The sequence below is a fragment of the Gastrolobium bilobum genome, unplaced genomic scaffold, assembly GCF_033153095.1.
Source record: "Gastrolobium bilobum isolate Gb01-03AN ecotype WA unplaced genomic scaffold, APGP_CSIRO_Gbil_v1 utg1827, whole genome shotgun sequence".
In the NCBI taxonomy this organism is placed as follows: Eukaryota; Viridiplantae; Streptophyta; class Magnoliopsida; order Fabales; family Fabaceae; genus Gastrolobium; species Gastrolobium bilobum.
The window spans coordinates 156,829-169,131 of record NW_026898477.1 but is presented as its reverse complement, the minus strand read 5'-3'; the positions used below and the strand labels follow the sequence as shown (position 1 = coordinate 169,131).

The following is a 12,303-nucleotide window of genomic DNA, read 5'->3' as shown; positions in this document are numbered from 1 at the left end:
CTAGCCCATAGTATCTGTCTCAAGCCCCTTTAGGGTTTCATGGGCCCAAAAGCCCAAAGACCCAATCCTTTGGCGAGAAACCCTAGAACACGAAAGAGGAACCCTAGCCGTCAGGTCTGCCGCGCCGTCACCCGAAGTCAAATCAAGCCGAAACTCCAAGGTAAGGACCACCACATAGAGACGAGTGCACCGCCGCCGAAACCACCTAAAAAGGTGGCCGGACGCTCCCTCACTCTCCAATTCTTTGCCGGAGAGTGGCGGCCACTCTCAGCCTCTTGTGGAGGCGCGTGGCGGAGCGTGGAGTCTTAGATGGCGGCGATCCACCCACCGTTGCGTTTGTATTTCCGTCCTCTTTCCAACCATATATAGATCGCCCCATTCCGAGATCAGTAAGTCCTCGAAAAGTCTCCGACAGTGCTGACTGCGCATCTTCCTTGCGATTTCTCGATCTTGAACTTTTACAAAATATTGAAAAAATACACAGAAATTCCAAAAATAAACAAAAACAGCAAGGAGGAAACCTAATCATATGAGATTAGCCTCCTTGTTACAAATCGAGAAATACACGAGAGACCCTAACCATGGATTAAAGCATTTTTACCGATTAAAATTTAAACTTTTATGAAAATGAATTATAAAATACACATGCTAGATTCATACCATAATCCTAGAACCCTAGGTGCCATATTTCAAGAAGCAAAACTAATTACATGAATAGTGAAACTAGATTCACATACCAATGTACAGCCAAGGCTCTGATACCAATTGTAGGAAATCTTAGATTTATGCGGAAGCGGTTTAGGACCTAGTACATTGGTATGCTTACCGAATTATCCTTGTTTCACAATTACCTCTCGGTGCGCAGGTCTCGTGTAGAATCTTCCCTTGTAGGATTTCTCTTCACGAACAGCTCACCTCAGCGCCGCAGCACGAACAACCTCCTTGAAGCTGGACTGTGGCAGATCTTCCAAACTATCTCTCGAGGAGGAAGGGGAAGTGTGTGGGCACTCGTTCAGATGATGAACGTCTGTCTCTTTGGTTTGTTTCTGATGATCTGTTCACCTTGGAGGCACAAGAGGAGAAAACTATGAATATATATGCTTAGGTCTTAGACATAACTCAACCCTAAGCCTCATGGGCTCAAGTGTCACTGAAGCCCAATAGGACTTTAGTGACCAAAAGAGCATATATCCAACAATTTTTGCTGACTGTGCAGCCTAACACTGCATATTTCGCTACACTGGGTAGCAAATTATTTGCAAACATAATTCGCTGCACCGTGGAGCGAATTATGCCGCGTGGCATTCCGAGAATTTCTACTATTCGGTGGCAGTCTGATAAATAATTTGGTGAAGCGTGACAAAATGGTCACTCTCTCAAGAAAAAGAGTGTATTATGTGATTGGAGCTCGAGCGCCTGAATTCTAAGAGTGTACTATAGGCTATAACATGTCTCTTTTGTATAAATTGTTTAAAAATTAAAAATGAGTTAGCACTATACAGTGGATGCATATGGATGCTAGAGTTGACGCTAGTGTGTATGTACCTTTCTCTGTATCCATCGCAAATATTCATTTCTTATCCATTGGAGACAACTATATTTACATGGATATTCCAGGTTATCTAATAATTTAAAATAAATTTCTAAATTCACAAAAATAAACATAAATGGATAAAAACTATCAACACATGTCACAACCTTATCCATCAATTCAAAAAATGAATATAAAAAAATAGTATATTGAAAGTTCAATTATATTTCATAAGAATTATTTTATGTAAATAATTATTATTTAAATGATTAAAAACTTGTCAATAATTTGTATCATGTGGACTATTATCCCTAGGTTGATATTTGATTAAAAATAATAATAAAATATAAGTTTTCATCTTATCATCCCTAGGTTGATATTTGGTTGCTTACCAAAAAAAAAAAAAAAGAAATTTGGTTGAAAAAAAAAAGAAAGATAAGTGATCAATACTTTTTTAAGAAAGTTTGATGCTATACAGCATTACCCATAAACCACGGCCATTTAAAAAAATAATTAGGATAGCAAGAGTCGTATCAGAAAACTCAACAACCAATAAATACTTAATCTATTTTTTAAAAAATAAATACAAGATATTACCCCTCATAAAGTAATAACTATTAATGACTTCAATTCTACAAGAATGAAGGATAACAATCCTACGATAGGTTGAATTCCCTACTAAATATATAAGGTAATTGTAGTCTCATGTCACGTAAAAATTTTGTTATCATCTACACACTCAATTTAAAATGGGGCCCAATAAAAAAATAAAATAAAAAATAATTGGCACAAGTATCGATGTATAAGCATAAGATAAAAAAAAAAATCTATTACATAAGAGTAATATTGCCCAAATATATATCCCTCTCCGCAACCAAAATAATTGCAGCTCTCATCTATTTGCAGTAATCCTGCCTTTGTCGTAAAGAGGTATTTTTATTGTTTCTTTCCGGTGGCGAAGTCACTTGCTACTCAAGCCGGTGCCTTAGCATGAGCTAATTCTTAAAAATGATATATATTTTTCAAAAAAATTATGTTACAAACTTAACAGTGGTTGATTTTAAAAAAATAATATAACATTGACATCGACTGAAATCTATTTGATTGAATCTTTTGATATTGACTGAATTTTTCTTCGGGCTCCGCCACTATTTCTGTCCCCCTTAGGTTGTGTGTAGTGTTGAGTGAATACATCAAATAATCTCTCCTCTTTCCGTCCACGTGCAGCATTTTTTATTTTGGGTGGGTAAATTCACTCATATGCAACTTACACAAAGATGGCTTCCTTTTCTTTTAGTTCCCTTCCTTGCTAAGGTTTTTTCAATTTCTTTAATAAAATCCTTGATTAGAGTTCGTATTTTATTAATTGCGCCCAAAGAAAATTGTGATTGGAAAGTAAAGCAGCAAGCTAAGAAGGTTTAATTAATCTGATATTTGATTATATACTTTTGCTTCTCTTATTTCTTAAGAGTTTAATCTTCTTTTATTTTCTATTTCTATTTTTTTTTATAAACATTTTCTATTTCTATTTATTATCATGTTATTTTCCATATTTTAAAAATCAATGTGACACTGTCTTTATCGATATATAACATTACCTATTCAATAAAAAAAATATTTGTAACAATAATGTTTTGGATATTAAATTTAAAAATATTTTTTTATATATAAAATTATTAAAAGGATATATGAAAACAAGATTTATTGAATGGTGGTGGAGCATTATAAATTTTATTTTTCTCTTACAATAATTTTTTTTACAAAATACCTTTTATTTTTTCTCTCTAAAACCCCATATTATTTTAGAATTACATAACATAATTTTATCTCTAGGGAAAGATAATAATATGGGTAATATTTTTTTTATGTTGTATAAAAAAAGTATTATTTTCTCACCAAAAAAAAGAAAAAAAAATTATTATCTCTTACTCCAAACAATAAATAGAAAAAAAAAACCTCTTACTCCAAATAATAAATAGAAAAAAAAATTTAAAAATGAGAGAATTTTTTTTTATAAAATCTATTTAAAAAATATGAATATAAAAGATAATAAGATATTAGCATAATATAAAAAGCAAATGTGGAAGACAGAGTACCGACACATCCGATGTAAGTGTATTGCCACATTAATTTTTTTTTCTTTTTGTCCCTCTCCCCTTTTCTCTATCCCATCCAATCATGGTAAAGAGTCACACAGGAGGCCCCCCCACACGTACAGATAGATACTTTAAGTTGTGTATCATTTTAAACAATGTAAAGTTGTGTCATTTTAAGTGAGAGAAAGAGATAGATAAAAGAGAAGAGAAGTGGACAAAAAAATATAAAGATGTGAGTCCACCTCTTTGTAAGAATGAAATAATATAAGTTATGTCATTCAAAAAAAGACAAATACTTTTTCCTTACAGAAATTTTTGAAGAACATGTGTTTCACGAGAAAAACTTAAGGTAAAACTAATTTTATCTTGCATAAGATAAAAGTAGATCATATTTAAAAAAAATTAAAAAAATTAAAATAACACCTAACTTGATTTTGTTTCAGAATATAAAATATATATCCTCTTATGCAACATAACTTACCCAAACTTTAATGCCCCCGATAGTATTGAGTTTGGTGCTTCTTTTTATTGAATAAATTTTTTATTTCATTTTTTTTTTTAATTTCTCTTAAGTCCTACTAAAAAAATTTCTATTTAATAAAAGAAAATACCGACTTCAATGCCCCCTATGCATTAAAATTTTTTCTCGTGTAACCCTTAAAAGTATGCCACATTATTGATATGAATGCTGCCAAAAAATATATAACAAATAATCAATAATTGAATACGGTGTCTGAATTAAACCGAACTTTGTTAATTGTTAATAATAATATTTTCAGTCTTCCCCCTCTCCATGTTCGCAGGATGTGCAATTAGTAATAATATTGCTTTGTAATACGATTGGTTCAATTGGAGGACTCTGCTACACATGATACGATTCGTTCATCAGTGGGAACTCATGAACGAGTTGAGATACAAACCAATTTTCTTCATTTTCCACCTATAATTTGATGTTTTACAAAAGAGAGAGAATAGTATACCCATTTTTATTTCATGCTTATTCTACCTACTTATTTCCAACACCGTTGAATTATAATCTCAAAAACAAAGAGAAATAATAAAAATTAATTGAGATTCTAATCTAGAGATTAAAAAATATAAGTAGAGTACGCATAAAATAAATAGGGATAAGATATTATAACAATCAATTAGTGTTACTATCAATGTTATTACCAATCAATTTCACCGTTAGATCAATTATGTTAATCCAACAGTTATATTTATTTTCATCTTTATATGGTTATGATTTTCTATGTTTAATACTTTCATATTAAATATGAAAAATCATAACCATACAAAGGTGAAAATAAATATAAAATACTACATATTGTGAATTATAACCATACAAAGATGAAAATAAATATAATCGTTCGATCAACATAATCGATCTAACAGTGAAATTGATTGGTAGTAACACTAATTGATTGTTACAATATCTTTCCCCAAATAAATAAATAAACATTCATCGTATCCCTTCACAAAAAGCAATAAGTATATAAATTTAGAATCAAAACAGGTTACCTAGCTAGATTGATTGGCAACTACATGAAACTTTATCGCCGTCCAAACTGTCCCAATTCTCACCCCTCCCAATCAACTACAAAAACCCAAAAATAACAAAAATCTCATTGCTTTATTAAAAAATCTCATCTTTGAACTTTGATGCTTTATTGCTTTACATGATTTCATGCATGCCTAGCACCTGTCTTCAACTAGGGAAGTAACCATTCCAATAACATGAAAAAAATAAAAAAATAAAATAAAAGATACACTCCAACAAGAAACCTCAAATCAACATGCATGTTAGCTAACATACGAGGCTAATCAACAAAAAGTGAGGGTTATTGGTCAACATCTATAAGGTCACCCCACCGTACGTTGTATCTGGCTGCAAGATAGTGAGCACCAACAGGACCCCTACTACCATAAGGATAGTTCTCTGGAATTATCTTTTTCTCTTCTAGCTCACTCAATACAGGTGTAAAGAGTGACCAAGCAGCATCCAGTTCATCACTACGTATGAAGAGTCTTCTTTCTCCTTCAATGGCATCCAGAAGTAGCCTCTCATAAGCATCTGGAATCTCCTTCGAATATCTGGAAGAAAAAAAAACATGAAAATGTTACCTTAAATGATCACAGAAAATGTCAAGTTACATATGAAAATGTTACTATCTTCCAAAATGCTGAATTCCATTAATGAAGCAAGAAATAACCTGTACTCATGGAGTGGCAAACATGCATCAATGATTGTATGGACATTAGACCAACGTCAATGTATAAGATAGTAAGAATAAAGGTAAATTTTTGTAGCAACTAATTAATGTGGAATGTATTTCAGGGGTTTCATCAAGTTGATTTTCAGAGAAAAGAAAATACCTTGCTGCGTAGTGAAGATTCAGATGACTGCGGTCCAACTTCATTCCCAAACCCGGCACTTTGTTGTTGATCTTCAAATAAATAGCCTCGTCAGGCTGAACTCTTATGACAAGTTCATTTGTAGCCCGATCAAGATCTGTCCCAAAATTCCGATTGTACAGATTGCCCGGCACATGCCTAAACTGTACCCGTATCTCAGCTCTGAACCCAAAACAGCATAGCAGTTAAATACGTTTAACCAACACAAGGTACATATGCAAAACTTATTCCTTCCACTTACCTCCTGGTGTGTAATGCTTTCCCAGCCTTCATCAGAAAAGGCACCCCATCCCATCTTGCATTATCTATGAAGAGGGCAGCTGCAGCAAATGTTGGAGTTAAGCTGTCATTTGGTACAGTTTTGTCATCAATGTAGGCTGGATATGTAACACCTCCTCTTGTGTGGCTCTTGTACTGGCCTATAACCACATCCTCAAGTTTTAGGGGTCTCATTGAACGAAGAACCTTGACCTGGCATCCATTAAGCAATTGAAATTCTGGAGATAAAAAATCATGATTATTTAAAAGAAACTGAATTCAAGGTATATAACCATGTAAGACCTTTTCATTTCTAATATCTTCTGCATCCAAACTAACAGGGGTTTCCATTGCAAAGAGGGCTAGTATTTGAAGTAAATGATTCTGCATTATATCTCTTATTATACCATAATGGTCGAAGTACCTACATATGGTACAGATGTAGAAATGCATCAGAATCCCCATTATAAGATCAGAAAGTGTGAATGCCACTAAGGAAGAAAGGTTACCCGCCACGTCCTTCAGTGCCAAAATCTTCTGAGAATATCAACTGTACATTTCTTATATACTGCCTCGACCATAATGGTTCAAAAATGAGATTTGAGAATCGGAGTACGGAAAGATTTTCCACAAGCTCTTTACCAAGATAGTGGTCAATCCTGTATAAGACTTTCCATTTTATATAACGCAGTTGACATTCCTTAAAGTTGCAGATATTTAGTTTAGGTAAAAAACCTGAAAATTTGATCCTCGGTCAGATACTGCTTGAGAGATTTTGTTAAAGTAGCTGAAGATTCTGAATCACGACCAAAAGGCTTTTCAACAATGACCCTGGTCCAACCATTACCAGAAGAAGCTGACGAGCTTGCACATTTTACAGCATCAACGAATATATTAGGAGGAATTGAAAGATAAAACAGGCGATTAGAGGTTCTCCCACCCTACAAAAGCAAATTTGTATTCAAACAGAATGGTTAAATTCAAGTTAAAAAATGCTCAGTTTAGTTTCAATTATTAAAAAAAGAAAAAGAAAAGAAAACAATGAAAAAAGAGAGTAAGTTCCTTCATCCTTCTTATTTGCACTTTATGCAAATTAAAATTGCATGCCATAACACAAACAGCATGCAACATGAAAAAAGTGCAATGTGGGGAGCAGAAGAAGAAAGGATATAAGCATGTACTAAGTAGATACAATTATTAAACATTTAAACTTATTCATCCTAATTGCAACATGAACAAACAGGTTTTTCATTAATAATATCATTTAGTAATCCGTGAGTAATTGCATTAACAAAGTTAGAATTTCAACGAAATCACAACTAACGGATGACAGAGCCCAAATGAAAATGCCACAATACGTAGTAGATATCAACTATAGAAATGACTAGATATATAATAGCTAATTTGTTCTAACTCTTCTTCCTTGTTTTCTTTATTCTTCACCCTCTTTTTCTTCATCCTGTTCATCTGTTTTCAATATATGTAAGTGATCTAGCTTACAATTGAGAAATTGTATTTCTTTTACATTAGGGAAATACTTCTATTTCAGTAAACCAGATTGAGGGCAGTGTTTGCCTTTTGCAGAAAATATCAAGCAGCAGAAAACTAATATCTTCCTGGGGTATGGATCTAAACCCGTCCAGGTGACCTAATGTTTTATCTCTATGTCCAAAGTTCTAACACGGCCTTCCAAAGACCAGCCCCACATGCAAGGCATGGTACAACCATAGAAGACAACTGATAAGAACCTTGAAGTGCACCACCCCAAAAGCTAGTTCAAAGGGTGGGAGTGCCCAAGGCCTTATAAACCCCACATTAGTTGCCCATACAACCAATGTGGGACTCCAAGTCCCATACCTTGCAAATGGGATCGTAACATTCCACCACGCTTCGCAGCCCACGCGGGCTGGCTTTGCGCTAGTCTTTTACTAGCCCCGGTCGAACACTACAATGCCCGCGTTACCGCACGCGCCGCTCGATTGCAATCGGGAGGCATAGTGGAAGGCTCTGATACCATTTGCTAAGAACCTTAAGGTGCACTACCCCAAAAGCTAGCTCAAAGGGTGGGAGTGCCCAAGGTCTTATAAACCCCACATTAGTTGCTCATACAACCAATGTGGGACTCCAAATCCCATACCTTGCAAATGGGATCGTAATAACAACCTACAATTTTATTTATGAATGTAACGATAACAGCACAAACACATCAAGAAGATTTTATTACAGCGACATCTCACTATCCAGTAAAAATACTGTTTAAGCTGAACCAATAACTTTTTAGAGAACCAAAATTTGTCTTTCTGTTGAAAATTAATTCTTGATCAGACTATTCTTTTACATTTTTATGTCATTCAGGAAAGTGAAATCACTTCATGATCCATGAATGATTATCTGCAAAGCTCCACCTAACCTGCGTTAAAATTGTGTTCTCTAACAGGAAGTATACTTTCTCAATAAAAATACAAGCATCAAGGAGGCATCTTATAGATAACAAACATTTAAGATTATCCCTTTCTCTAATCACCTCATGTTCCTTCAGCTTCTTGTCTAGCGCTGCAAAGTTTTCCTGAGAATCATATTGACCAGAATGGTAGAAACATCTTTTGAGAAATTGGTCCATCTTTTCACTACAGTTCTCTCTGAAATTCCACAACATAAATTCCCAAACATTAAATTAAAGATGTCTCCTAAGCATAATAAATATGGAAATTAAGTTAAATAATCATAGAAACTCAAATTGTGTAATTAGCAACATAAATGGCATCAACTCCGTCCACACAATGAGAAGTCCAAAGTTAAAATCACCCTCCTCCCCAGAAAATAGAAATAGAGAGCACTATCATCCGGGAACTACCTGAGCGGACACTACACCCTGTAAGATTAAAGCCAAAGAGAACATGTTGGAGATAATAATTACCTCTTATCGATTCTACAAGTGAGGGTCTTGCTAACCGTATTTCTAAGCTCTGCATCAGTCATCTTACTTCGAGCATAACCACAGATGGTGAAGTGCTGCCACAAACCAAAGCATTAGTTCAATCCCAACCACACATATAGAACCAAATCTTCTAAAAAATACAAAGAAAAAAGAAAATCATCTATCAAAATCCAACCTTAGGGAGACAACCCTCATAGTAAAGTGCAAAGAGGGCCGGAAATATCTTCTTCTTGGCAAGGTCTCCAGAGGCTCCAACAACAGTAATACTAACACTGGACCCACTTTCATCCTTTTCAAAATTGGCTTCACCTTGAGACTCCTCCGAGGATGTAACTGACAACAATTCAGCTTTCAATCGCTTGTTAGAAGTGTCATTTTCAACAGGTGTCACAGCCGCAGCTACTGCACCTACATTCACATGACATCTGCATACTAAGACTAAGGATTTTCCAAACCGTATATTATTAATATAAACAAATATTTCCAATCCTTTCATTTCTCCCAAACACAATTCAAAAGTTTCACACTGTAAAACTTAATTTCAATGTCCAGAAATTATTATAAAGATATAAATATAGTTTAAAAAAAAAATTGAAAAAAAGAGAGCATAAAATGGGTGGATATGAATGTACAGGGCCATATAACATATGCTACAAAAGCAGTAAAGATTCAAAATTTAAATGAAATAAACAAAAGGGTATGAGAAAACACACAGAAGAAGCAGCATATATATATATATATATATATATATATATATATATATATATATATATAACTACGTAATCGAAAGTGCAGCACCAAAATGAAAGGGAAGAACCTTCTTGTTGCTGGGTGTGGACCGGAATCTGATGCTTAAGGGGTTGAGATTTGATAGAAACCTTAGCCGCAAGAAAACGCTTCGAGAAGTTCAAGCGATGAAGATAAGCAAGGTTGGACGACAAAGGACATGATTGTGACGACGATGACGAAGAAGATGAAGAAGAAGAAGAGGATTGCAGTGATGGAAGTGAACGGCAATGCGTTGAATAAAGCGTAGCCATATATGTCTATTTTGCAAGAAGCAAAAGCGATTGATTGTTGAATGAGAATTGAGAATTGAGTGAAAGGGTTGTAAGAGAGACAAAGGTTAATAAGAGTGACTTAGGAAATAACGAAGGAAATGTGAAGAAGACCCTTGAGATCTCCGAAGGGCTGCTTGTCCCTTTCCCTTGAGAGAACAATACGGTGTTTGATTCCTCCCATTTATTAGGTTTTTTGTTTTACTTGGCCCAATCCTAACAATGAAAGTAAGAAACCATTTGTTTTTAGCAATCCTATAATAATAAATTTTAGTCTGTGTAGTATTAATTACACTATGTAGTTAATTAAGTTTGTCTTATAATATAGAGCACTTCTGGTATATTATATTTGGTGTATATACGATTTTCATTTAAAAATTGATACATGGATTAAAAAAAAAATTTCTCTTTTTCATACACATATTATAAAAAATATCTCATTTTAAAAATGATGCGACGGATGTATTTAAAATATTTCGGATATAACACGTACTTCTAAACATTACAGGATATAGGAGTTCTAAATATTTTCTCGTTCAATCCTTAATTTAACTAGGGGGAGGTTATAGTTATTACCTCTTTTTTCTACCACCTCTTACTACTAAATCTTAACTATTGATTTTCGTCAATCTAATTGTTATAATTTATTGGGTCATACTTATTAATTAATTATTAATTTTTAATAAATTATAACCGTTAGATTGACGAAAATCAACGGTTAAAATTTGGTAATAAGAGGTAGTAGGAAAAAGAGATAATAAATATAACTTCTCCCTTTAACTATTTCCATTTCTTTATTATTATCTTCAAACTCATATTGCATGGACTCATTTGTTACAATTATCTTAGATGAAATGTGTTATAATTAAGTTTTCAAGAAATTGAAACACATTATTTTTAAGTGGGTGTAAAACTGTGAATGTAGCACAATACATATTATTTGTTAGTGGAAAATGTTTGTCCTTTTAAATGATATAATTTATATTTTTTTACTCTCACAAAGAGATGAGATCCACATCTTTATTTCTTTTATCCACTCTCTCCTCCTTTATCTATCTCTTTCTCTCACTTAAAATGACATAACTTTACATTCTTTAAAATGACACACATTTTTTCTATTTTTTTTTAATATTACAAGAGTTGTAAATATTTTTCCTCCCGTACTAATAAAATGACACACCTTTACATCATTTAAAATGATACAACTTTACCTCTTTTATGAGAGTTGTAAAATGACCAATTAGTCCTTAATGTAACAATTTCAAATTGGAAAATATTTTGCTTATGTTTGACGAAAGAAGTTATCTCATGTTATAGAAATAAAATTATAAATAAGACACACAGGTAAGAGGAAAGAGAAAAAAAGAGTAGTGAGACTCACCCCTTTTTGTGTGTGTAGAAAAATTATTCATCTGTAAAATGAGATAAATATAACCCTTTCAAATTCTTTCTAACTCACATTGTTGCCATCAACTCATCCACATTTAAAGTAACTCACATGCGTCAACATTATTATTCTAGCTTTTCAACAACAAAAGTTACATATGTTCTAGTTATTTCATGGATTTATATTTTTTTGAGTCAATTTGAACGCACTTTAATTAATTTACTAATTTAAGATAGTTAAAGATAAAATTTTATGTCAAAGCTTGATAATGGATTATTGAAGATGAAAAAAAGAGAATGAAAATATTTTATCTGTAAATTAAGAGAAATATAAAATGATTATAAAAATTAAAATGATGATTAAAAATTTTACAATAATTTATTATTTCATTCACTTTAATAAATTTTTAAATTTAAAAAATATTTACTTAAAAAGACAAAATTTACCTACCGTTTCTTTTCCCACCAAACCCCCCACCCATTCCTTGCAAAATGTTCACAATTGTAGTCTTTTGCTTATAGTATTGGTGTAAGGATTATACGTGAAGATTATAAATGATTTTTTTTTTTTATTGATTAGTGTTGTGTAATATATTTTTAATTTTTTTATATCAAAACTAA

At 33.0% G+C, this 12,303-nt stretch overlaps 1 protein-coding gene across 2 annotated transcripts; it reads right to left on the bottom strand.

The window, feature by feature from the left end:
• Nucleotides 1-5,056: 5,056 nt before the first annotated feature.
• LOC133316617 (glucose-6-phosphate 1-dehydrogenase, chloroplastic) lies at nt 5,057-10,417 on the bottom strand. Of its 2 annotated transcripts, XM_061518392.1 has the most exons (11): nt 10,056-10,417; nt 9,414-9,646; nt 9,218-9,312; nt 8,825-8,939; nt 7,036-7,241; nt 6,810-6,959; nt 6,604-6,724; nt 6,284-6,513; nt 6,004-6,204; nt 5,505-5,721; nt 5,057-5,224 (listed from the first exon to the last, which is right to left on the bottom strand). In XM_061518392.1, exons 1-11 carry the CDS (start codon nt 10,276-10,278, stop codon nt 5,153-5,155), a joined length of 1,863 nt encoding a protein of 620 aa, XP_061374376.1. In that variant the 5' UTR covers nt 10,279-10,417; the 3' UTR covers nt 5,057-5,152. The 2 variants fall into 2 exon arrangements, with proteins under 2 accessions (XP_061374376.1, XP_061374377.1); XM_061518393.1 differs by lacking the exon at nt 5,057-5,224 and having other exon boundaries at nt 5,258-5,721.
• Between the last annotated feature and the right edge of the window lie 1,886 nt (nt 10,418-12,303).

Coding starts and splice junctions, on each gene's coding strand:
- LOC133316617 (XM_061518392.1), bottom strand. CDS start 10,278: ATGGCTACGCTTTATTCAACGCATTGCCGTTCACTTCCATCACTGCAA. Junction 7,242..8,824: donor AGAAGCTGAAGGAACATGAG/GTGATTAGAGAA, acceptor TTGCTTTTGTAG/GGTGGGAGAACCTCTAATCG. Junction 5,225..5,504: donor ATCTTGCAGCCAGATACAAC/GTACGGTGGGGT, acceptor GGGTTTTTGTAG/TTGATTGGGAGGGGTGAGAA.